General features: G+C 43.5%; 2 protein-coding genes across 8 annotated transcripts in view; one reads left to right on the forward strand and one right to left on the reverse strand.

Moving 5' to 3' along the window:
- kcnq1.2 (potassium voltage-gated channel, KQT-like subfamily, member 1.2) overlaps window positions 1-22763 on the reverse strand; it is a 119037-nt gene extending 96274 nt beyond the window's left edge. For 2 of the 7 annotated variants that reach the window (XM_088287193.1, XM_088287190.1), the window contains exons 1-13: window positions 21807-22070; window positions 20493-21119; window positions 12314-12404; window positions 8009-8135; window positions 7456-7534; window positions 7281-7377; window positions 5553-5693; window positions 3576-3686; window positions 3394-3489; window positions 3093-3230; window positions 868-1141; window positions 644-697; window positions 90-207 (exon numbers count right to left, since the gene is read on the reverse strand). In XM_088287193.1, the coding sequence (XP_088143319.1) occupies window positions 90-207; window positions 644-697; window positions 868-1141; window positions 3093-3230; window positions 3394-3489; window positions 3576-3686; window positions 5553-5693; window positions 7281-7377; window positions 7456-7534; window positions 8009-8135; window positions 12314-12404; window positions 20493-21046 (1880 nt within the window). In that variant the 5' untranslated portion in view covers window positions 21047-21119; window positions 21807-22070. Of the gene's footprint in view, window positions 1-89; window positions 208-643; window positions 698-867; window positions 1142-3092; window positions 3231-3393; window positions 3490-3575; window positions 3687-5552; window positions 5694-7280; window positions 7378-7455; window positions 7535-8008; window positions 8136-12313; window positions 12405-20492; window positions 21120-21806; window positions 22071-22495 lie in introns of those variants that run through there. The other 5 variants (XM_088287196.1, XM_088287192.1, XM_088287191.1 and 2 more) reach the window with 4 other exon arrangements.
- mrps35 (mitochondrial ribosomal protein S35) lies at window positions 22345-26456 on the forward strand. The gene is made up of 8 exons (XM_088287198.1): window positions 22345-22686; window positions 23145-23197; window positions 23285-23452; window positions 23708-23768; window positions 23863-24002; window positions 24941-25050; window positions 25134-25203; window positions 26077-26456. Exons 1-8 carry the CDS (start codon window positions 22554-22556, stop codon window positions 26332-26334), a joined length of 993 nt encoding a protein of 330 aa, XP_088143324.1. The 5' UTR covers window positions 22345-22553; the 3' UTR covers window positions 26335-26456.
- The last annotated feature ends 194 nt before the right edge of the window (window positions 26457-26650 follow it).

Here is a 26650-nt window from a genome sequence, read left to right on the forward strand (position 1 = left end):
CAAGATAGATAGATGGATGACTTCTCCTTTAAAGATGGAATAATGATGACTGCAATGGGAGCAATCAAAAGTGTGTTGAAGTGACTTACTGAGTATTGTCCGTCACCACGGAGAGGGGAATATCCTCACACATACAGTCCAGCTCGTCAGTCAGGCTGCTAGCGCGGGTGATGTCCATGGACATGTTGTTGCCGTGGGTCATCTTCACTATAAATAAAGATTAGCATTTAAGTTGGGATGGCTTTTGTTCTGGTTGCTAAAAGATCGCGTGACGCTAACAACGCGATACACATTAAACAAGCTAGGTCTTGGGAAATTTAGGTATCAGCATAGATGACGACATACAGTAATGCATTACACTTATCTTTCCATAATACAAATATCACTATTAAAAAATATTCCTATCCTTAGCTTTTACTGAAAACTCACCTATTTGTGTTTTTTTTGGTGTACTTTTTGTAACGGCCTAAGACGCCACAAGAGAGAGCCAAAGTGCTTGCTAATAGGAAAGTAGGTATTGTGCCCCTTTGGAGGAACAAACATGTTCTTTTTTTATTATGTATCAGATTTTATTTTGACAATGTATGAAAATGTATGAATTTTTCTTTCTTTTTTGGGGGGAGAAAAGGGAAGTGAAAGATACCTGGAGAGGAAGGGCAGCTCAGAGTGAAAGACGACCAAGAATGATGACGAGGGCCTGGGTGCCATTCGATGCGAAAGACAATTAAAGGAAAAAGAAGCGGGATTGAACACAGCAATCAGGCAAGCTAATGATTAAGAAGAACGCAGAAGTTGAAGAAGAAAAAGAAGAAGGTGCCGCCATGTGCTTGTCAGCCTCAACGCAGCAGTCGATTTAAGCAAACTCACCTGTTTGTTTGAACAGCCGGGGGATTCCTGTAGGGAGAGCGCAGGGAATGTCTTGAGGGAGCGCACGGGGCCGCACATTTGTGGCGTGCACGTCAGCTGCGGTACCTTCCACGTTGCGACTCGGCTCCTCCGTGAAGAAGGAGGCGTCCTTCTTCTCCACGGAGTCGTCGATGTGATCGTAGGTGATTTGAGGGATGGACACGGCCCGCTCCGACGACACGCCCATGGAGCCGTTACCTCGCATCGACTTCCGCCTCCTCTTGGGGCCCTTTTTCTGAAGCGCACAACAAACATCACAGCTACGCTAAATCTGGAAATTCAGCCTTGAATATACAAATCGATTCAAGACGGGAAAAAAAATTCAAATTACAAAAGTGTTTGTAATTTTAATTAGTAAAATTGCACTCTATGAAACTGAGTTTTTGCCACATTTTTTTTTTTTTTTTGCTTGGACATTGTGCTGCTCCTCCATGGAGACCCTTCTCAGTCAACCACAAGAATATTAATCATTCACCGTTTATGACAGTGCTTCTCAAATAGTGGTGTGGGCCCCTCTGGGCGGGGGGCGTGGTACGATGCTGAGGGGGGCGCGTGAGACCCAGGGGAACATTTTTTTCCCCCGACGTACGACAATAAAGTGTAATTGCACATCCACTCCAGTAGATGGCAGTGGCGCTCTCCTTGCAGCGAGCGGTGGAGGTTTGTTTTGCGACGAAAATGCGATTATAGTTGTGGCGGAGTGTGGGTGATGGTGGAGGGGGGGGGGTGAATTGTTTTTCTTCTTGCTGGGGGGGCGTAACAGAAATTAATTGAGCACCCTGTATAACTGGCGCAAAAAAATGTCAGCGTTCAACTAATTACCACCATTATTAATCACATGCAGGATCCTACTCAATTCTTACGAGAGCAACTTCTTTCAGCCAGTGCGTAACTCAGTGACTTTCCACGAACCCCAGTGGGGTTCCCAGAACACAAAAAAGTGCCCGACCGACACCAACGCCATACACACACAAGCTCAATTATTTAGTGGCAAGCAGCGCAGCCCCGAAAAGCAAATGAGGCTGAACGAAGGAGTCAGCGATGGTGGAGGCGGAGAACTTAACAGGAATGAAAGGATGGCGGGAATATGAAAAGACGACGAGAGCGATAAACCAATTATGCAAATGGAGACGATGGGGGCGAGCGAGGACGGCAAATATGGAAGCGAGACAAAAGGTGTCGGTGGAAAGTCACATGCGGCGACAGAAAAGTGCGGAAGCGGCCTCCCCTTGTACCGCGCCTCCCCCCACCCCCTCATCCCCCCCCCCCCTCTTTTTAGGTGCGGGTTCAATACTACACAAAGATTGTTTTGTTGTTGTTCTGCTAGACAAAGGTTTACTTCCATGAGAAAGGCGGCGGTGACATCATCTCAACTGACTGAGTCTTTGTGCGCACCAGACAAAGGCATCGAGTCATCCTGGTGGAGTCAGAAGGAGGGGGACCGCGTGTGTGTGTGTGTGCGTGCGTGTGTGCGAGTCCGCGTGTGTATGTGGGAACTTCACTTGCCCTTTCATGCTGCTCGGCCGAGGTGCAACACAGCTAATATCGTTGTGAAAGGTGAAGGAACGGCGCAAGAAGACAATCGAGTGCGGGCTAGACATGCAAATGTGCCTCTGACATCATATGTGGCGCTCTTGGAACTGGAAGTTGAAAGAACCTTAAGAGCTCCTGGAAAGTTTTTGGTGGACATTAAGTTAATTTTGCTGGTGTAGCTCTGCAATGCATCCTATCAACTTCTTGGACTGCACGGTGCCTAATTTGCTCGACACAGCCGACTTGCTATGTACGCTTTTTCGGCAAAACGAGATACTGCGCCGGATGAACTTTGTCCCATTTTGCCCGGTCCGTCCTTCAATCGCGACCTGGGTACCCTACCATCATCATCATCCTCCGTCCTCATTCATAAAGATAATCGTTCCATAAAAATAATCGTTCTGCGTCCCCATCGGTCCTGGTCCTTTTAAAGCGCTGACCTTGCATTTTACCAGTTGCTCCCCACCCGCACAAAACAAAAAAATAAAAAAAATCTCAATCTCTCTCTCGCTCTCTCGCTCTCTCGCTCTCTCTCTCACTCCCTCCCGCCTCTCCCTCTCTCCCTCTCCCTCTCCCTCTGTCCCTCTCTCCCTCTCTCCCTCCCAATCCCCCCCCCCTTCTTTTGAGTAAGTCAACAGTGTATGAATTATTACCGATATGTTCAGTTTCCTGATGGTGGGGCTGGAGTTGTCTGATTCCACTGTGTTGATGCCCTCTGGGGTCAGGACGTACATTTTCCACGTCGCCGCACAGCCGTTGGGTTTCTCCGCCGCGTAGCAGCGCCAAAGCGTCTGTGGGACATACACGGACTTAGACTCAAATAGATGTTTTTTGTGTGTGATTTGTGCGAAAGGTATTGGAGTTGTAGTGTAAATTCTGAATTTTCCCAAGGCCTATTCTCTTTTTGTACGCTTAGCTCGCAAGCCGTGACCTAAAGAATGGCGAGGTGGTTACCTGGATGAGAGAGGCCGCGGCAGGGATTTGTCTGTTGAAGTGCTTTTGTCTTTGCTTCTGCTGAACCTTCAGGGCGAACCCTGATCCCAGGATACCCTGAGCCGGGGAGATTGGGTGGCACTCGCGTCACATCGCGGCAGGCGAGCGAACAATGCCGAAGGGGAACAATTAGTGACACTTACAGCCGGCAGAGCAAAGAAGGAGATGGCAAAGACGCTGAAACACGAGGCGATGGCCTTGCCGATCCACGTTTGAGGGATCTTGTCGCCGTAGCCGATTGTGGTCACAGTCACCTCGGGAGAGAAAAGAGCGACAAGGTCATGTTTTGTCATTAGGATGTTGGGGAAGGTTTTTTTTTTGTTTGTTTGTTTTGTGTTGTTTTTACGCTGTAAAAATAAATTAAAAAGTTTGAAATCCTTCAAGTGAGAGAAAGTGAGGGAATGTGACCCAATGCTGGCGTCGGCTTGCTCTCCAGCTGTGTCGCGCACCTGCACATGGAGGGGGGAACGGTGCCAAAGCTCAGTGCACTGACATTCTTGTCTGTGCGCGCGCACACACACACTCTCAACTCATTCCGCCAGAACAGAAGATCATCACTCTCGAGTTTACGGTCTCAGCAAAACAAAAACAAAAAAATCCCACCCGTTGTTGCGATTCTTCACGGAGCATTGTGAGCCGAGCGGCACAAACGGGAGCCCGCTCGGGCGCCGTGAGCCCCTCCGAGCCTCGTTACATAAAGGCCGTAATCCCACAATTAAAGTTTTAATTAAGGGAAGCGACACTTTATATTGCGGCTCCAAAAGTTCCGCGAGGCAAAGGGCCTCAAGGTGAATGGTTGATTACCTTCCCCTTTTGTTGCAGCCTGATCCCTTGCACAAGACCGCCAGAGGTTTCTCATTACGGCCCGCTTTCGATTCAAATGTTTAATTAACTGCTCGCTGAGGAAACGGGAGCCCTCGCGCCCGGGCGAAGCGGGCCATCACAACACGCCACGAAATAAGGGGCGGGAAGCAAAACACAAGGGGGTCAATAACTGCACACACCCGGGTGGTCAGACATCTACAACCTCGCCCCCCCCCCCCCCCCCCCCACACTTGAAAGTTCTACAGATCATTTGTTGCAGCTATTCAGCACAAGAATCCTCTTTTTTCTTTTTCCACGTGCAAAGTGATGTGGCCGCTCAAGTATGTTCGCAAGGCCCAGTCGCGCTCTCAAAGAATCTCAGCCAGAAGTACAAACAAACTATTTAGTACAAGTAACACTGTATATAGACATTGTTCTCTCCGTAATTGCAGATTCACTCACACAATTTTCATTTGTGACCATAACTTCATGCATTGCAGTTTTACCTCGTTATTTTGTTGCATATTTTGCTTCCTTCTAAGTCTGAGCAATCCAAAAAAAAATTTTTTTTTTTTTGTTTTTATTTTTTTTTTAGGAGGAATTTATTTGACCAAGAAAATAAGACATTTGTCGCCTACAATAAGAAGCTCAGTGGGGGACTTGGAAATGGAAAAAAAAAATCTTTTAAAAAAAAAACAAAAACTACTCTCACACTATCTAGTTTGCGAGCTATCTGGTTAGCTACCAAGGTAGCTCGATATCTATCGACAGTATTGAGCTATCTAGCGAGCTATCTTGGTATCGTTCGACAGTATTGATCTAGCAAGGGCCGCAACGGTGGACGACTGGTTAGCAGAGTGCAGAGGTCGTGGGTTTGACTCCAGCTCCGGCCTTCCTGTGTGGAGTTTGCATGTTCTCCCCGTGCCTGCGTGGCTTTTCTCCGGGTATTCTGGTTTCCTCCCGCATTCCAAAAACATGCATGGCAGGCCGACTGAACACTCTAAATTGCCCCAAGGTGCGAGCGCGGATGGTTGTTCGTCTCTGTGTGCCCTGCGATTGGCTGGCAACCCGTTCAGGGTGTCCCTCGCCTACTGACCGAAGACAGCTGGGATAGGCTCCAGCACCCCCCTGCGACTCTCGTGAGGAGAAGAAAATGGATGGATGGATGTATGATCTAGCAAGCTAGTATCAAGCTGTGTGGCCCAGTACCTCTGCAGCCCAGCTGATTGAGGACCACACGTGCCAAATGTCGCCAACAAGGACAAGCGGTATAGAAAATGATTATCGCCCCACTTGACAGTGTCATGGCCGCTTACCACGCCCCACCAGAGGGCATCAGCATAGCTGGAGAAGCCCGTCTTGCCCTCCTCGTCCACAGCATCCTTCTCCGCCAGGTAGACAAAGTAGGATGAGAAGATCAGCCCCAGGAAGCCGATGTATAGCGTGGTGATCAGCTCCTAACAGAAATGGAAGAAATGGAAGCACATATCAAATGACAGGCTGACTGATTTCAGTTGCACACAAATGGAATTGCAGCATCGGGAAGAAAGTTATTGCAACGAGACGTGAATCCCTTCATGGCATAGACGATGATTGCTCAAAGTCTGACCTTTCACTGTTATACTGCATGCAAAACTCATACTAAAACTTGCTCAAAGGAACTAACTCAATCAAACAGAATTCAACTCATTTACTGCCATTGACGGCTAAAGACGTCAAAGATCCATTTTTTTTTTTTTACTTGGCTGGTGTGAATGAGTTAAAGAAAAAAAATTCAAAATTAAATAAAAACTACCGATAATGAAAAATCCCAAATCTATTAAAACACTGATAGCAACCTGCGCTGGGAAAAAAAAAAAAGGATCAACCACTTCCGCTAAGCAGAGCGCATCATTTGATAAAAGGATCATCTGACAAAAAGGGGGAATGGCGACGCTACATCTTAACACGCCATCTTGACTCGCTCTTGTGGCGCATCAAAGCGAGATGAACGTCGGGTCTGATCACGGCGTTCGGCCATTGGCCCGTGAAAAAGCGAGGGCCAGCTTGGCTAGATTGGCTTCATGTTCCGCTTTATCCTTATAAAGCCTGCACTGCTGTGGCTTATTTGTGCACGTGTGCGCGCGGATCTGGATTAGTCGCTGTGGAGTGGAGGCTGAAGCAGTTTGACTTTATAAAAAAAAAAAAAAAAAAAAAAAGCGGGCAAAGCACTGCTCATCAGTTTAAAGTAGCGATGGAAAAATTGTGCATGAAATAAAATGAGCGTCATTTAAGATGCCGTTGAAATGATGTTGAGAGTGTTTTGAGATAAATCTTTAGTGTTAGATTTTTAAAGGTGAAACCTGAGATTTTTCTTTTTAGTCCAAGTATGACAACAAAAAAAAAATGTTAGGCCAAATTATAATTAATTGTAATCCATTGCAACATTTTGGAAAGCTAGAACACGAAACTTAATTATAGAGTTAAAAAAATTACTTAAATAATAACTCTTATTTTGTATTTCACAAGTTAAATAAAAACTGGACCCAAATAAATGTTTGGAAAAGAAGTTTGAAAAGATTTCAGGTGCAATCTGTGAATGAGCAACTAATTATTGAATTGATTGACAACTATTTTAACCTGATTAATTGTTTTGGGACACTGCTTAAATTAAAATTGGCAAAATTCTTGGAATTTCAGCCTCTCAACAGTATCGTAAATATTCTCCGATTTCTGTCGTCCTCCCTGAAAGCAGACCGAGTTCAATCAAGATAAGAAAAAAAAAACAATTTGCTTGTACTTTGGAAAAAAATTATCAAGATTTTTGCTTATTTTCTGACATGTTACGGACCAAACCTGAAAGTGACTTTTTTTTTTTCTGCAGCCAATTTGAAATAATGTCCTGTTTTTTTAATAGCGGGATAGAAAATACAAACATGTCTTTGTTTATACAATGAATAGAATAATAATAAAAAAAATTGACATATTATTGATCAAAAATAAAAATAATCCTTCACTGCAGCCCGATAAAAGATTAAATGCAAATGTACGTGAAGTTGACGCACCTGCCGATGGATGAAGACCACAGATCCCAGCAGCCTCCACGTTCCACCCTGTCGGTCCACGTGCAGCATGCGCAGGATTTGCAGGAAACGGATGCCTCTGCCAAACACACACACACACACAAACACACAACTCAGTTTTCGCTCACCTGCTCGTGGTGGGCAAAATCAGCTCTACCTGATGGCAGACGTGGCGAAAACTTGGCCATTGGAGCCCACGGCGAGGACGATGATGGAGGCGATGACCACAATCAAGTCTGGGACAAGAGAAGGACGACATCATTACACAAGACTTAGTAAGAGGAGGGGGTGACTACCGATTTCAGGCATCATATCGGGCTGATACCCGGCTTTATTTCGAAGTATTGGTACTCGTGACGGAGGCTTACTTACGGCTCATGTCTGACAGACGTCCGTTGAGAATTTATTCATTTTATTCATGTAATCGATCCAAAATAAATGTACTTAGTCACCTTAGTTTTCGCGCTGTTGACAAATGCTCCATGTTAAAAAAAACAAAAGAAAAGGAAAAAAATAAAACTAATACAAAAACTAATAACAAAACTCAAATAAAGGATTTAGAAAAAAAATAAAACTAACTTGCTCTAAAAATAAACATTAAAACTCTAACAACAAACAATTTGTTACTTCTTGCAATTGGCAAAGGATGCAATAAAATAAAAAAAAAAAGAAAAAGGAAAAAAGGAAAGAAAAGAAAAGACCAGATGCACCTATGATTGAGATGGGCTTCCGGATGAAGCGGAGGCGGCCTCTGATGCCGGCATATTTGCTGCGGCAGCCGGCCGACCACAGACGCACCACATACTCGCTGCCGAAGAACAGCACCAGCACGATTTCCTGCAGGGGGCGCAAGGCGACAGGATTCCTATTAGCGTCAAGATAACGGGACGCGGGTACGAGGCACCATGAAAAGGCGAGCTGCGCTGCTGTGGGAGTGGTCACGGCCGATTTCAATCACAGCCAATCAAAGCAGCTCTTTTCATTCCCTTTAACGGCCATGCGCTAGCGTCTCCCAGCACATCTGCACCGTGAGGTTGGACCGATACCAATGGCGCAGGGACGCTAGCTACGAAAATTGAGCCGATAGCGTCATCTACACCTTGGACGGAAAACAACAGGTCGACAAAAAAAAAAATTATTTGAAGATTACAAAATCAGTTTACATTGTGAGCTGTAATCACCCCCGCATGCATTTTTGGCACATTTTCCACCCAAGTTCCACTCTGCGGCAAGTTTTGAAAATACATCGTGTGTGAATTAATTAAGTCAGGCCGATAGAGATGGCGTTGCTGGCCGTGAAGTATGCATAATATTTAGCCACCGTGCCGCGTGTTGGGGCGCGAGGGCCATGTGGGTGGCCGCCGGGTACTTGTGAAAGGGCCACCCCTCGCATGAAAGTCGATCCTCGGAGCCCTGCTGCAATAACACGGCATCGCCGAGCCCCAAAACAATGAGCTGTCAATCAGAGCCAGCAATATTTGGACTGGAGCAATGTTGCTTTTTTTTAATCAGCACAAAATGTTGACAATATAACAATCAAGTATTGCTGCACAACTTCAGGTTTATAAGAGGGAATAAGAAATTATGTTGTGTCAATCAACCAAAGCGTGATTTTTTTTTTTTTTTTTTTTAATTTTCATCTGTATTTCTACTGTATGATTATAGCACTCAATTGAAACGGTCGCTATAGTTCAAATGTAGGCCTGAATTTGTTATGTTTTTGTCTGAAAACCAAATTTCTCATGTCACCTTCCACGGAAAATAGTTCTCATCATGACATTGGAACAGGAATTCAGAACATTCAAGTGAGGTTCTCTCCCTTGATTATTTTTTTTCTCTTAATTGGTTTTAATGACTTTTTCTTTATTTGAGCAGGGAATATGGTCAAACCTTACCCTTAAAAATGATAACAATAGAAATGCGATAAAATGTTTATGCTAATTATTATTATTATTATTATATTATTGTTGTTGTTATAAGAATACATTTTACATAAATCTGTCAGCACCATGATTAGGACAGCATTGCAATTTTAATTTTAAATTGATTTTATATGCAGTATTTAAAATTATTACTAAAATTTGTATTACATTTTGCCTAGTAATGCCGATGAATTATTATTATTATTATTATTATTATCATGATTTGTCTGAACCACAAATTTATGAATTTAAATTTAATTAGAAATATCAAAACAATTGGGGTGAAAATGTAAGGGCTTTCATTGTTTGTTTTTGTTTAATGTGGAACAAAAATGCAATATATCATCATTGATATGTTTTCATCATGACACAAACAACTCTGAGTTAAATGTGAAGTGATGTGATTTATTTTATTTTTAAGATTCATTTGAAATATCAAAATATCTACTCTTTCCTTTCCCGAAAATTCGATATCGACATCTGGATAATATTTTCCGAGTCAAGGGTATATAGTCCGCCGCAAATTCGGAAAAATGTGAAAGGGGATTAAAGTCATAATTCGATAAAATGGGTCACCCAGATGTTGGGCCCATATGCGTATTGAATACGTGGAAGTTATATGATGTTTACTGAAAACAGCAGTAATCTGCCACAGCCAGATGACGATCATGATGGGGGGAAAAAAATATACAGATTAGAAGAAAAAGTGATTAGAGATGAGTTTTAGCCACGTTGATCTGACAAAAAAAAAAATGTAATAAAACCTTTTACACATTTTCCTATCTTTCATCCTATGATGTTGCACCATCAACACAGACACCTGAGGTCTGCTACTACATTATACTGTGTGTGTGCGTGTGTGTGTGTGTGCGTGCCCATGGCTGACCGTGCTTTACTTTGGCAGCTGCGTCCAAGGCCAAACATCCTCAAGGACCAATGCCCCCCCCCCCACCTCCTAACCCCTTCTGTGCCATCCAAAACAAGCAAGCAGCCTGTGATTCACGCATGACAGCAGACCCTGAACTTTCTAAGTTTAGCCATCGCCGCCAATCATCACCGTCGTAGCACTAGCCCCCCCCCGCCCGCCCCCACCTTTACACGTAAGACATTTTATCTTATCGTCAGTTTATATTGCGACATGATGGAAAACAAAATAAAAATAGTCAGGCGGGCGCAGAGTAGCCAAATAAAGCGTTGTTTTGTATGTTTTGATGCCTGGGAACATTAATTTAGGAAACAAAAATTAAAAAGAAAAAATATTGCACGGCACAACACCAATCAAAAATGTCACACAACACACACGTACCGATAATTGGGCCAAATGCAAATATTTTTCAGTACATGCCCAATTTTTAGATGTCTCGAAACGATCATCCGGAGTGATTATACTGTGGTGCGCGGCAAATTGAGGGATTTAATTTTTTCCTCCATAAATGCTTGGAAATATCTGACAAGTGTAAATATTAAACCTGTTCAATAATTGACAAATCTTTACGTACATTGTCAAAATCGAGTTGGTCAATGTCGTAACCAGACAAAACTAACAATTAACCGCCTCTTCGAGACCTTCTTTGTATTTTTCCAACACTCTTGCCACATACACTATGCTGCCTCTACCAGGTCGGCGTTGGTACTACAACCAACGTGTGCTTTTGTTTGTTTTTTAATTTTAGTATTAGCATGTTCCCGCTAATGTGCATGGCTTGCACTAACAACTTGCCTGCGAACACAGTGGAACTAGTTCACAAAATCACTGTTAGTGTCTCTCACATTTTGAAATTAAAAAGAAAGAGAGAAGAAGAAAAGAAATACTGTGTGTGTATGTGTGTGTGTGTGTGTGTGCGTGCAATACTCTGCTTTATTTGGCTCTTCTCTGCTATGAATAAATGAATAACCAAGAGAGAAGGTCCTCAAAGGGCACTGGCCAAAAGTTGACAGAACACAGCGTTCACTCCTGTCCTCTGGCTGGCCCCTTCAACTCTGGAGGTGGTACATAAGCTATGTGCGTGTGTCTATGTGGTGTGCGCGTGTGTGTGCGTGTGCATGTGTGTGTGGGCGCAGTAGCCACGTGTGTATTTAGTGTATTTATACTTTAGATTCCCAGTGTGCTGGCAAAAAAAAAAGAAAGAGGGATGATGCAAGCTCTTTGAAGAGTTTGCAAACCAGCTGCCATCACGTCCTCCACCTGTTGTAAGATCCCGATTTATTGCATCACTAAACAGCCTTAATGACACCCCCCCCAAAAAATATATTTTTTTTTACCAGGTTGCACCACTGTTAGTCGTCTCGGTTGAGCCAAGTCACTCAGGAATGTATTTCCCGTGTTAATCGTACATGCCGTACGAAGATGAAAAACAATGTAAAGAAAATGTAATCACCTCAACGTAACACAACAATAAAATTGCCCCAGCCAGTCATTGTCAACAATAAATCGGAAATCATGGAAAACATTCAAAAGCTTATTTGACAATGTTAAGAGGAAATATAGTGAACGAAATGTTTCTGATAAAACAAATAAGACGTACGGGTATATAGAAAAAAATATACACTGTATACGTATATAAAAACTAAAATCAGACTAAGTTATCTCGCTGGCCCCGCCCCTTAATTTTGCCCCCTGTTTTACGGGGGCAAAATGCGCTCATACACACAAAAAAAAAAAAGTATGAGTAATGGCATGGAACCTGCATTACGCAACACACTAATAAGAGATTTTTGTTTGCTCTTCAGTGATCATCCCGACAGCCACTCGCCACCACTTCAGATCTTCTATTGCCACCGTGTGGCTGTGAGCGGGTACTACATGTCCCATTCGCAATCACTTCCTGCTTTAATTATTTTGCTGTTTGCCAAGCGACGTGAGGGAATATGATTTTGCTATTTTCTACAGCGAATTTCCTCTCCTCATGCGGATGATGGGAGAACAGGAGCCAATAACCATCCACATTCACATCTTTGCAAAATTTGGACATCCGCAATCAGGAAGACGCAATATTATTCTGCACTCTACCAGGTGCGCGTCGGCGCGTAAAATGGAGACGTGGGAGAAGTTTTCGGACGTTTCTTAGAAGTACATGGATCATTTTTACTCACCATCCAGAACAAGGATCCGGAAGCAAAGTCTGCATATTGCTCGATTGTGGACAAGACACTGAAGATGAGACACACCAGGACCATGAGGAAACTGCAGATAGGAACGGACAAAACGGAACGTTAAACACAGGACAAATAGTACACGTTAAAAAAACTGTACACGGCATGTTGGGCCTAGGAGTTTTTGACCTAAATCCAGTGAAATATTTCCCCCCCTCCAATTTAGTGGCACAGTGCAGATTATTTAAATGGGCATTTTAAAAGTAAAAAGTAGCAACCCGGTCCCCCTCTAACTCCACCAGCGACCATGGGGTGAAAGTGCGGGTGGTGCGTGAGGGGGGGGGGTGTTGGTTGCCCTTGCAGCTTTGCCAGGTCTCTTTCCAAACCCCAGCGGATTAAGAGCAGAATCAGTTGTGTGTTTTAACGATCCCAGAAATAATCCTTTGGACACATCTTTGGAGAGCTTTGACGTGACATGGCAGCGATGTTTGCATGCATCATCTTCGTGATCGGGCTCGTTTTAAGACACACACACGCGCACACGCACAAACGCACACGTACACGCACACATTCTAATAGCAGAGGGTGCGTCGTGTGTCTGTGTGCTTCAAAATGGATTATACGCCATATGCTGAAAAAGGGGTTATGTAAGTGTCTGTTGTTTATTATCATTCATGCCGCGCATAAAGTAAACACAAAAGCAGCAAGGTTGCCGTCATTGAAATCAGCTGTCCCCAACCTCTGGCTCGGGAAAGCAAGCGAGACTTGCACTAAGTACAGAAAACAACTCTATTCAGTGTCACGACTTTAGTGTTGAGTCATTTCTTTTTTTACTTGGTGTCCATCTTACGTTTGGAATATATATATTTTTTTAAGACAGAAGTTATGAGCACAGGTGTCCAAGTCTTGCACTTAGGCCACAGGTGCCTAACTCCAGTCTTCGAGGGCCACTAACAGAGGCGTGGTGGCCATTGGGAAATTTTGGAAAAAGTCAGGATTTTCCTGATCGGCCGGTCGAAGCGCGTGATGGCCATCTGCGATTATAACTTTCTGCGCGTGATCGCAATGATCATGTATGTGGTCCTGAAACCATCTGGACGAGCGAGGCGCAGTGTGAAAAGTGCCAAGCGGGGTGATGGAAGGGAACGACTCCCGACTTAAAAGTTGCTGACACATTGAGCAGATGGGACTGTGATTTTGCGGGCTGAGGATTACTTGACCCCTCACACACACAGATGCCGCGCTCCCCTCCCCGTACGCGCACGATTCCGTCAAACGCATGAGCTGAAATGATCCAGTTGGGCGTTCTCAGTCAACCGGATTCCAAGCGACTCTTCGGGCGCAGGTGAGGGCTTAAAAAGAGATGCGTCACGGCCAGGCCTCGGTCGCATCACGCTGCTCCCAGGACATGCCCCCTTGGTGCCGTGGCCTTGACATATGGCGCCGCAGCATATTAGATATCCGTGACAACTACAAATAAAAGTATGTGGGCCGTATACATCAACAGAACTGTGCAAAAAGTCTGACCAAATCTGTCCGGTCATGTCTTCTACATTACAGCAATAAAACTGCACCGATCGATGGCACTTTTTTTTTCCAGACCCAAAAAGTTTTTGGAATATTCCCCAAAGAAACAACAGCGACTGCCGCAAACTACAAAACCAAACTTACACCATAGAATTGATACTCGCTGCGCACAACGGGCAATGAGAGTGCCACTGCCACCTACTGGAGTGGATGTGTAATTACACTTTATTGTGGTATGGAGGGGGGGGGGGAGTATGTTCCCCAGGGTCCCTCTCAGCAGCCCAGGCGTACTTTCATTCCAACATGTTTAATGATACACATTTGTATCACATAAAACTTATATAATAAAGAAGAAAAGATATGCGTGCGTAAAGAGTCTCGCTGTTATATTTGCCGTTTCCTGTTTCCGTTGCGGTTGCAGCAGACCAGCTAAATAAGATCTTGGTTGCCTCATAACGCCTCCTCACTTACATCATTGATGTTCCTCTCAGCACTGAGCTAATGATCAAAAAGTAAGTAGATGAGCTGGGCTCGTATCCTGCAGTTACAAGACTCAATATGGTGCTGGTTCAGTTAGCCACGTTAGCCGCTAGCATTAGCAACAACCGTTTGCCGCACTCATTATGTGCACATATTTTGGGCTATTTGCATAATATCGCGTTGTAACGAGTGTCTCACCTTACTAAGAAACGTACGAGGGAATTTATGTTAAATTATGTCAGTTTACATGCATGTTATACCAAGTGTAATTTTTTTTATAGCCACTAGATGGTGTCATGGCACTGCCTTTCTTTTGAGTTTTCGGTCTAAAACATACACGAGGTAACTCGATGTGCTTCTCATAGTTAAACATACAACATTTAAAAGCATTTACAAGCATATGTGTTAAAGAAATTTGAATGCGAAGAAAAGTAAAGAAATTAAAGTATTTCATTGAAATTACCCAAAAAGCAACATTGGGGCGCCCCCCCCCCCCTCGGATGTATTGTGACACAAAACGGTCACAGCAAGAAATTAGCGCTGTGTGTCCACTCATGGTTTCATTGAGTGAGTCGGCATTTGCCAAAGCTTACTGCAGCGCAAGCAAGGGGAATTTTTTTTTTTGTTGTTGTTGCAGACGGACGGGACATCAGAACAGGACGGGGTCACTCCCAAGCCATTAGCCAACCTTGCTCTGCCGGACTGCATCTAAAAAAAAAAAAAATCCTGAGAGATCTGATTAAAAACAAAACAGCTGGGGCTTTAGCGAGAATTACTGACAATAATAACAAAAATCCCAGCATGCATCCTCATTGAAAACAAAGCACAAACCCAGTTGAAAAAAAAATAAAAATCACAAATGCATATTTATGAAGAGCACACTGAAAGGAATATTTTTTGGGGGGGGAAGTAATAGAGGTGCGTGCGTATGCATTAATGATATTGATAAGCCGATTAACTTCGGGCCAATTATTTTTTTTCCGTCTGCTTCTGGCTTTGGCTGGCGTAACTGTGACGCTTTTAGGCTGTATTATGGATTTATGCTGCTTACATTTTTTCTCCCACTGGGCTTCTTTAGTGTAAACATGCTTACAGACAGTAGTTTTGCTTTCACAAATAGTCGGAAGGCAAAGAATTACAAATATATAATGTTTGTTACACAAATACGGTGGACATTTCATGGACGTGCTGCTCAAAATAAATGTCAGATGTTGCCAAGATTAAGGCAGGCAATATTCATTTCGAAACATACTGGAAATCCATTCAGACATTTTGCCAGAAACGTGCGCGCTACTTCAAAACAATAGCAACAACAACTCCATAGAGATGGCAGATTGGCTGCGGACAGCACGGCATTACTTGATTTGTTTATTTAAAAAATGTACGCAAGGCATAATATAATATAATATAATATAATATAATAAAGTATTATATAATATAATATCAAAACAAAAAATTTGCCATCGTCTAAAAATAAAACTACCAAACTGCTGCTCCACGTAGAAGACTGGTAACACCCTGAAAGCAGTTTAACAGATGTGTGCCAACTACTTTACGGCGTAGCCATGTGTCATTTTGTTGTCCCATGAAAAGATATGCGGTCATAAAATATTTACATGGGAAAAACAATTTGGGGATTTACTCTTGTAATAACTGACTGACATAACAGTTTAATCAACACTTATGTTGTTGTTCAAAAAGACTATTACATCGTAACAAAACGGAGCGTTGTCTATCATGGAGCTAAACCAGCGTGAACGGGCCCACAAATTGCCCTGACCATGACTGTTAAGCAAGCATGTCAGAGACAGAGTAGTCCTCCCTGACCCCACCACCCACGCTCCCCCCCGCCCCCAAGGCTCATCCCTCGCCATCCCATCCGAGGGAGGATCTTAAGGATGGATTACAGCACATCAGCCTGCAGCCAGAAGCACGGATATCGCATCCTGGCTTAGCCATCGTCGTCTCCGCCCAATAGTTGGGAACTAAACGGAACTCTTCTTACAGGTTGGAGAGAACAAGCAGACCGAGTCTGACTTCAGCTAAAAAATGTGAAGGATAATATGCGAACCCTGCTGCACACCAAACAAGCAGACTGACAGAGCTGGCCACTTGACCCTTTTTTTGCCGGTCAGTCCCTCGCCCTCCGGCCGCGACCTGGATACCCTTCCTGTCTGTTTTTCCTAACGCTGGAACAACCTGAGAAGAATCTCGAGAACAAAGGTCCTCAGTCCTGTTCCTCGAGAGCTGGTGTTTTTCCAACTCTCCCTGCTGCAACACACCTGATTCAAATGATTAGATAATGCAATATAAATAAATATAGAAATAAATATAATAAAAAAATGCAAGGAAGTGACCCCAAACAGACGGTAATCCCTCCGAAGCAGATATGCAATATACGGGTTTAGTTGCACATACGTACATACGTACATACGAGGCGGGCAAAGCCTGGAGGCTGATTTCAGTAATCTTTCGGGTTATAAATACACAAAGCAAAAACAAGTATTGCAGACGACATCTGGACGTCTGCATTATCACCGAGATGGACGGGTGGGAGGGCTCCTGGTTGGCCTTTGATGGCGTCGCTGTGCAGAAGTGACCGTTGTACGTATAAAAAGGCCAACGATTGGCATCGCAAAAGTGTTCATGACGGCTCAAATTGCTTCGCTGGTCTTTCTATTTGACATCGCAGAATAAGGACGCCGAGCGGGAGATGAGCCATCCGAGTGAGTTTGAGGGCTGGATTACGTTTTCAGTTGGAGGGCATTTAGGAATCATAACGGTACAGTTTGTTCCGTCCGGTTATGTAAAAGACTCAAATGGGATCTCTGGCCCCGGTTGTCGAAATGCTCCCAAGACGCGGAAAACAATGTATATGAGGTTAGCACCGACAGGAACTGAAATACTAGAAATGGTTGGAAGAGGGGGTGTAAAACATCTGGAAACTTTTGGGAGGCTCACGTGTGAAATTAAAGTGTAATTGCACATCCACTCCAGTAGTTGGCAGTGGCGCTCTCCTTGCCCATTGTGCGCCGCGAGTATGGTGTAGGTTTGGTTTGCAACAAAAAAAAAGTTATTTATATTTGCGGGAGAGTGGGTGGTGTTGGTGGGGCGCGAATTTTTCTTGCTAGGGGGGCGTAACAGAGAATAATAAATAAATAATAAATATAAACCAACAACTATAAGGTTGAAATTGCAAGTCCAAGACAAATCGATAGAGACATCTAAATCTAAAACATTCCTTTTTTTTTTTTGTTGAACATTTTCAATCTCCAAATGTAATACGCTCTTACCTTGATTTACAAGTGCTCCAACTAACAAGTTTTGGGACTTACGAACCATCGTTTATTCCATTTTTTTTTTACTTTGTGTCAAAATTTAAATTACGATTTTGCGATGGAAAAACCTGCCATTTGAACAAAGTCAAACAAAAAAAGCAGAGCGGCAGTCACCGATGCACTCTCAACTGAGCAGTCTAATTCTCGAGTATGCGTTGCCATGAATGGAAAATGCAGCCGATCCTTGCTTGAGTGACGTTCGTACGCAAGCACCCGTCGCGGGCCTATAAAGGATCTGTCGTGAGTGCCACATTGGACCTTTTATGTGTCACCTCTGCCCCTGCCAATCACTCAAGAACACACGGCCGGCCCCCCTGCTGATCGCCATCCACCAGTGATACTCACTTAACTCATTCACGGCCATTGACGGATATAGACGTCACAAAGTGCATTCTTTTCACCTGGGCTGGTAATGCGTGAGTTTTAAAAGAGGGCCATCATTTGAAATGACCGACCGGTTCGAGTTCTTGCTCTTTTGTTAAGGCGAGACATTTGAGCCTCAATTATTGTTCGGGTGGGGTCGGCGGGGGTGTGGGGGTGCCACTCATCAGCAAGAAAGCACACAATGGAGAGGAGAGGTGGACCAGTGGTTCCATTAACTGTAGACCGGTTAGGGGATAATATTTTAATAGCTCGGGTTAATTCCGCCCGTCTCCGTTCGGGTTCGGTTTCGCACAGACCAGCGCTTCAACTTCCGTTGTGGATGCATTTTAACGCCATGGAGGGGTTGGGGGGGTTGTAGTATTTAATGCCAATAAATTGAGACTTTTTACAGCCTTGTGCGTTCAGAATGTTCATTAAAATGCATGACTTTTGTGATGAAAGGAACGTAGCATAATATTCGCTTCATTTTGAAAGCAAGTGTTCACTATGGATTATAAAGATGGATGGATGGATTGAAGGATTAAGCGTTCATTTTTAAGCACACTTAAAGCCTTAATCTTGGAGTCATCAAAGATTTGCAGACAGTTTCTGTTGTTTTTTTTTCCCCTTTAACTGCCGTTTTTCTACGTTCCTGTACTAAAAACTGCCAATCAGAGTCGTGTTTCACGTTTATTCCTTGCAAATTGTACATGCGTGGAATGCTCTTAAATTCTTCTGACTAACATGGAAGCTGAAAATCCTCGACAATGAGGATGTTAACCGTTAGAGCCAGCATTAGATCATCACTGTGGCTGAGTAAATGTTTGATCAAATTCGGTCAAAAAATAAATAAATACTCTTACACAAAAACATACTTTGATATTGCCATTAAGTGCAAACGTACGTCACTCTAATCTAAACCTCTTTGGCTATTTTGGTGAAAATTATCTTTTTTTTTTTTTTTTTAATTTCATTATTTTTTTTTAACAGGCAGCACGGTGGACGACTGGTTAGCACGATGGCCTGACAGTGCAGTGCTCGTGGGTTTTGATTCGGGCTCCAGCCTTCTTGTGTAGAGTTTGCATGTTCTCCCCGTGCCTGCGTGGGTTTTCTCCGGGTATTCCGGTGTCCTCCCTCATTCCAAAAAAAACATGCATGGCAGGTTGATCGAACACTCTAAATTGCCCCTATAGGTATGAGTGCGAGCGCGGATGGTTGTTCATCTTTGTGTGCCCTGCGATTGGCTGCCAACCAGTTCAGGGTGTGACCCCGCCTACAGCCCGAAGACAGCCGGGATAGGCTCCAGCACCCCCCGCGACCCTCGTGAGGAGAAGCGGTACAGATAATGGATGGATGCTTTTTTTCCCCTTGCGAAGGTCACGCCTTGGCAGCCAATGGTCAGTGGGCCTATTCCCAGTTTAGCGTACATGTGGAGCAACAGCGGCACTAATCCACAAACATCCTGTTAAAGTGAGACACCAGTCGCCCGGTCAACATCATGCGACGTGCAAACCCGACGCTGGCCGATATAAAAGCATTACCTTCTGCCGACACAATGCAAAAACGTTTGACACATTCATGCTTTGACAATTTTTTTTTTGTTTCGTTTTTTTTTTTTTTCCAACAATGGCGACCCATTTGGTTCATCTTAATACAGTAGACACAAAAAAATAAATACATAAAAAAAGTGGCTGGGCAGTGAGTAAACCGGTTGTCAAACAGCAAACATCATACCAATAAAGGAAATCTTCGGGAAGGCATTTAATAGGATGCTTCATGTAAGCTATGTTTTAAGTGCAGGTCAGCGCGCACACACACACATACACACACGGACACACACACACAAGCACCTCCATGTTTCATGCATCAGGCCGGCCATTTTTTGACAGCGGGCCGGAGCAGAACAAGACGGCGGACGCGGCGCGGGCCAGAGGCACTGCATATGGTGGACCAGATCACACTGACCTTCTTCTGGTTGGCAATTTAAAAACCAGCACACACACACACACACGCACTACTTCTGTTTCAGGGAGCCAGAACCTAATACTGTACTAGATGTAATTAACAAGAGAGGCCCTGCAGACGACAAAAAACGGACAGGCTTTTGTGCACCAACACAGTCAGGCAGTTTGTGATTTAACTGTCATGCCCATGAGCTTTTTTTTATTTGTTTTTACATTTTTTAAACATTCTTACCCACCTTCCCTCCCAGAGCTCCTCCACCCCTACTCACCACCTGGTGCTTCAGGTCAACGGAATTATGACTGTGTTCAACGAAGAGGGCCCAGATTTCACTCAAAGTACATTTGTCAATATATTGAGATTGATTTCTGTGTTTTGAAGACATTTTTGGCGGTTTGGTTCTTTGGGAGACTTCCCAAAGATAAAATATGTGCCTGGACTTAACTGAGGTTGTAAAACATCGGTGGTGTCCAAGTGTGCCAACAGATGTACTTTAAAGTGGTACTTACACGAGGAAGTGGTAGAGGAAACATTTCAGTCCAGCAGGTCTCTCGAGAAAGTTGTAAACATCGCCCTGCATGCTCGTCTTGACGTACGGCCGCTGGAACTCCTTTTGGTGGTGATGCAGCCAGCTGGAACGCGGCAAAGGCGGGAGTGGCGCCGAGGCAACGGGGAGCTGGCCGTGCGCGATCTGCAGGGCCGGGTCCTTCGCCGCCGGACAGCGGGGGACGCCTGATCCATTATTCACCGCCGTCTGGTCCAGTTCCAGTGAAACAGGAGAGTAGCGGCCCATGTCGGGCGCGGGGGCCTCGCTCTCGCCGGCCACGGCTGGAGAATTGTCAGAATCCGTCTCCTGGTCCAGACTGAGGCTGAGGCTGGTGCCGGCGTAGCCGTTGGGGCTGTACCTGGCGAAGGGGCCCCCCAGCCTGCTGCCGTAGTCCCGCTGTAGGCGGCACGTCATGTGGAAGGAGCGCGCCCGTCTCTCCCCCATGTTGGTTCCAAACTTCAAAGATGGAGCTGATGGTGTGTCCAGGAAGGGCAGCGAGCACTTGGACGAGGTCATGAAGACGACCTTGGCAAACTTCCTGTTGCGGAGGGGCGCTTAGTCGGCGGGCCGTCGGTCTGTCCGTCCATACCTGGAGTGCAACAGGTGATGAGAGATGTGGAGATGATGAGACTGAAAGGAAGCCCTGCCCTCCATGATACGGGGGACGCTGCTTGGAAACATGGCAACCACGTGATTCCGCGCTAATGCATAGAATGCCAGAAAGTTTTTCCACTTGAGCTACAGTTGTTGTACTCAACTACAGAGTGTGGCACTTGTCAGAAAAGGGTTAGGCATTTGTTAGAATGGAGTGCTTTTTAATACATTCATTCATTCAGTAAATCACGCCCAATCGTGACTGAATGACACCACCCAAACACTTTTTTTTTTTTACATATACACTGGATTCATGATGGATGGAGACCGGGCCAGACTGAAGGTAGAAAAACAAGAGATTAAAACAAATACATTTTAAAATTGCAAATGAGCATATCCACAGATGCTGAGCCGTGAGTTTGTGGTCATCACTTATAAGTATAATTTGTTTAGTAACCACAAGAGCTCCTACTTACATCCAAAGTCTGCATTCACTAATCGTGTTCATGGTTAGCAAGAAGCGAAAACTAAAACAACTCTACTCGGATTTGAAAGTAGTCTGTCCTCATGAAGGGGTTGCAAGATTTTTAAAAATCATTGGGAAAATAAATACGCAAGTGAAGTGAACACCTAAAATCTACTCCGAATGTATGTACGCTATCCATTGAGAGAAATATCTTACCAGCAAACGTGCACACGTACGGCGCCAGCAGCAGATGAAATTATAAATGTATCCCCAGTTGTGGCACAAGTTGACCAATCCAGTTGACAAGTATATCCAAATATGAGTCGCCGAGTTACGTGTAGAATACGCTGTAAGAAAACATACAATGTCGTCGTTGAAAATAAAAAATAAAGTGAAAATCAAATATCAAAGAACACACAATCGTTAAATCGGATTCTGTTTGCGGGACTTTGAAGCGCATCGCTGGCAGTTCGAGCTTGGACGTTATGTTGAGTTCAATGATGCTCGAGAGTTTTCTCATCCACGTTTTGTGTATGCGTGTGTGTCACACAAGAAACATGGACCGTCACTTGAATTCGTGTTAAGCGTCACTTCCTTCCAGAGCAGATATACACATACACTAGTATATGTATACGTGTGTTTATAGGTGTGTGTTATTACAGAAGGGAGTATTTCAGAGAGCATGTCCCGTTAAATGGTGACTTTCCGAGGACACGTGAATACCTCACGCTTTCGCCAGTCGGCAGCAGCTGGTCGAGAGCTCACAATTTAAAAAAAATAATAAAATACTCCTTGACATTTTTACGAATTTATACAGTTTTTTTTTTCGTATCTTCTCGCGTATGCAAAGCTTGCAGTTATTACCTAAATCATGACAGAACAACAATGGTTAACTTTGCATTCACGTTCGACGAATAAGAGTTTTGTCGTTTGTCAGCACCCGTAGTGACTGAGTGAGAAAACATGGCAGCTCACTCAAGCAAATCATTGTTGCTGTCCTTAAGTCGATTAAATGTCGGCGGCATTGGACTACCGAATTTGGCAAGCAGGCTGACATACGCGACGGCATTTCCTATCAACTCGGTTGGAAATACAAGTGCGTAATGCCTTTGCTGTAGTTCACGCTGAATTGATGCGATAGCTAAGTGCTAAGATCAGTGTTGCGCGAGGTCACTACAAATATAATTCTCGCCCCTTTTTGAAACTCATGTGACATTCTTTTTTTTTAGTTGCGACGGTTTGTAACCAATTGGGAGCACGTGTATTAACAACTCGAATATGTGTTCAATTCAAGGATTATGTCAGACGTCTTCGTCGGCACACGTTGATGACGTGAAGAACCAGGCGCTCATCCCGTGCGCCGCTCACATTTTCTTTTTAACTCTAGCAAATAATTGCAACACATCCCAATTTATTTGATAGTATTGTTTTTTTTGGGGTGTAGAAAATTTGTAATTATTATTATCTTTTACTTTGAGAAATCACGTGGTTCTTGCGAAAAGCTGTAGTGTGCGTGTTTTTGTTTTTTTTTAAACTGGCCATTATTCATTTCAGCTCGTCCTGAGCAAGGAGGTAGAGGAACTTTCACCAAAAAGCCCAGAAGAAATGTAAGTTAGATATTTAATGAATCCCGTGTGAGAACACAACATGAAGATGTGCCTTACATGTGTGTGTGCGCGCGTTTGGGCTCTCAGGCGGGACCACCAAGGACGGACAAGATGGCAGAGGACCAAGACTGGATGGCTGTCTACCCGGCAGCGGCCCCCTTCAGAGCCAGCGCTGTGCCCCTACCTGTGAGGATGGGCTATCCTGTGAATAGAGGGGTCCCTCCAGCAAAGAAGGGCAACCTGGAGCTTATCAAGGTTAGATGCCGTTACTGATGCATTCTGTGGAAAACAACATAGATGCTCATGTCTTTGAAAAAAAAAAAAAATAAACTACACTTTGCGCCTAACATGTACACAATCAAGAACACTTGACATAACTTCAGTCTGTATTTACTGCAAATGATTCAACTCAAACAAACCACTTTCACTTGAGGCTCGAATGTTTGTTTAATCTATCTAGCTGTTTAATAAATTGGCATGCCTGCTTTGCCGTATTGTCTCATTTAACAGGTTCCCAACTTTCTCCACTTGACACCAGCCGCCATCAGGAAACACTGCGAAGCTCTCAAACGTACGGATGATGCCTTTTTAAAAAAAAAAAAAAAAAAAAAAAACTTAAAAATGTTAGTACGAATGATGACAAACTGTTGGCCGTGTGTCGCCAGCGTTCTGCAACGCGTGGCCGTCCGCGTTGGACACGGACGCCAAGTGTGAGCGGCACTTCCCCATCCAGGTGGAGAGCAGCGACTACGTGTCGGCAGGCCTGTCCGTACGAAACCCTGCCGCTCGTGTCGTTCATCTTCGAGTGAGTTTCTCCTACTTTTTCTCTTCAACTGTTGATTCATTTTTTTTTTTTGGCTTTTGAATCACTGACTGCTCCAGCCACACGTTTACCATTTGATTCTATCAACAAGGTAGGAATTACTGATACATTAATCCGTGTGGATTAGTCAGGAAGGTAATGAAATTGTTCACTGAAGTGAAAAGTCTCACAAACAGAACTAGCCGTAACGGCACATTTGTCATAGACGTCGTCCTGTCCCATTATCAAGTCTTATCTGTTGCGCTGCATCGAGGTCATGCTTCGGTCAGAAGGTAGTATAAAAATTTAATCAAAAGACCGTTGAAGATCATGCTTATATCCAGCTGTAACCGTCATGCAGCATGTTCAGATACACTGGAGGGAGCTCTCGCCACATCGTTCACTGCACAAGACAGACAATCACCAAAAATGTTTTGGAGCCACATTTTGGCACTGACTTTTCTTAACTCCAAACAATATCCATATCATCTTTCCTCATTGAAATCAGTGGAAATGCTGTAAATCGTTTCCTTTCCAACAAAAAAGTCATTATTTATGCATGTATGGATCAGTTTTTTTTTTTAAATAAAGGGTACCGTATTGTACTCTTAATAAAAACAATTCAACAGTTCGTGCATCATAATTTCATACTTGAAAGCCAGTTGACGTGTGCTCGCTGTGGCCACTAGGGGGCGATACAATACATTCTGACATACTGTACAACGCGTCCATTTCGATCCTTAAAAAAACATGAATGCATGACCATAAAAACAATCTCACAAATTAGTATTAAATATCTCTTTCCAGTCTTAATGTAAAAAATTATAAGTTGAATTTTATGTTTAATAGTCGCAAATATTAAAATTAAGATTCTTCAAGAATAATTTCAATTAAATGTTTTCTTTCTCTTCATCTGCATTTTCTTTTTTTCTGGTGTCCAGGTGAAGCTTTCCAGTTTGAACCTGGATGACCATGCCCGCAAAAAAATGGTCAAACTGGTCGGGGAGAGATACTGTAAACGCACTGACGTCCTAACCATCACTACTGAAAGGTGAACACTCACGCACTTTTTTTATTTTTTTTTTTGGCAACGCTATTCAATGACAAAATTCACTTTTTCTTTGCGTCCCTTAGCTGCCCACTGAGACATCAGAATTACGACTATGCCATGTACCTGCTGACCGTCCTTTACCACGAGTCCTGGGTGAGCGCAAATAGTCAAACCTTTTGAGAAAGAAGACTCGCTCATTCTGTGCATCTTGTTTTCGCCATCATGCACTTGGCAGGAAGCGGAAAAGCATCTGCTGACCTTTCGCACAAACAATGAGCGGCACAGTCCTAGTGCAAGCGTTGTGATGTTTTTTTTTTTTTTTGTAATGCTAGCTCTCAAAGAGCAGGCTTGTTAGCCGTCACAAACGAGGTGACTTTATACCTCCGCTTGAGCATGATGCTGAAATCCATCATGGGAACAAAAGGCTCAGTAGTTTGTTTTATTGTAAGCATTCGAACATGTTTGAACATAAATACTTTGCTTAAATATTGGAACTTACGAGTAGAAAAGAAGATTAAATACAGAACAATTAATTTCAAATAAATTAGGAATAAGTTCATAAAGATTTTTAGAACAATTTTTTTTTTCAGAATAAAATGCAAATGTATTTCAAATCAAAGTTACTGTAAATGCAACTGAACTTGACCGAAACACATAAGGGAGTAATTTAAATTGATTCCAAAGTTAAATGTATTTTTTTATCTTGAACATTTTTTTATTGAATTATTACATTAAAATGCATTTTATTAGTTTAATACACATTTTCTTACATTTTATTGTATACATTTTTCTTTTCTTTTAATACAATGTGAAGTTTTTCAGTTTCAAGTAATTCTTGCATTGATTACGGCTTTATAGATGGATTCTCCATATTTAAATGTATTTTGCTTCATTTAATATAAAAAAAAAAAAAAAATAACCCATTGAAATGCATTGGTGGAAAAAAAATAGGAAACAAAAGGAGCATCACCAAGCGACCCCTGACCCAAAAAAGTCGAATAGCTACTAATAATTTTTTTTCTTCAGAAAACTGAAGGGTGGGAGGCCGAGAAGACGGTAGCAGACATGGAGGAGTACTCATGGGAAAACAGCCCGTCCCAGAAGAACATCTTGGACACGCTGCTGCGCGGGCCGGACGGCGGCGAGGAAGAACGCCAGCGTCTGCTTGGAAGAAGCGAAGTGCAAGAGTACAAGGACTCGGTGAGCAAATTGAAGAACCAGGGCGACAGCGAGAGCGCGATGTCGCAGTACAAAGAAGCCGTCAAGAAAGTGCTCAACATCTGACATGTTGCAACATCCAAGAACTATATTATGACCCCACTACTTGGTCGCAACATCGCCAATACCATCTGATGTATTTATGTACTTTTTCATCCTTTCACCAAAATAAAAACATGAAATTGGGAGGAAGTGTCCTGGATTTGTGGCTAAAGATTAAAAAAACGGACCTGCGATAGGCTCGAAAGATCTCAATTTTGATTCAGTCGGTGTCCCTTCTTAGACCTCAATTCAGCATAAATTTAAAATTTGTAATTTGTCCTCAAAGTTTTTATTCAAAATAATGGCATTTTTTAATCCACTTGAAAAATATCTGTCTTCC

The sequence above is a fragment of the Idiotropiscis lumnitzeri genome, unplaced genomic scaffold (assembly GCF_059441095.1).
Source record: "Idiotropiscis lumnitzeri isolate Australia: NSW breed Sydney's pygmy pipehorse unplaced genomic scaffold, RoL_Ilum_1.0 HiC_scaffold_35, whole genome shotgun sequence".
Taxonomy (NCBI): Eukaryota; Metazoa; Chordata; class Actinopteri; order Syngnathiformes; family Syngnathidae; genus Idiotropiscis; species Idiotropiscis lumnitzeri.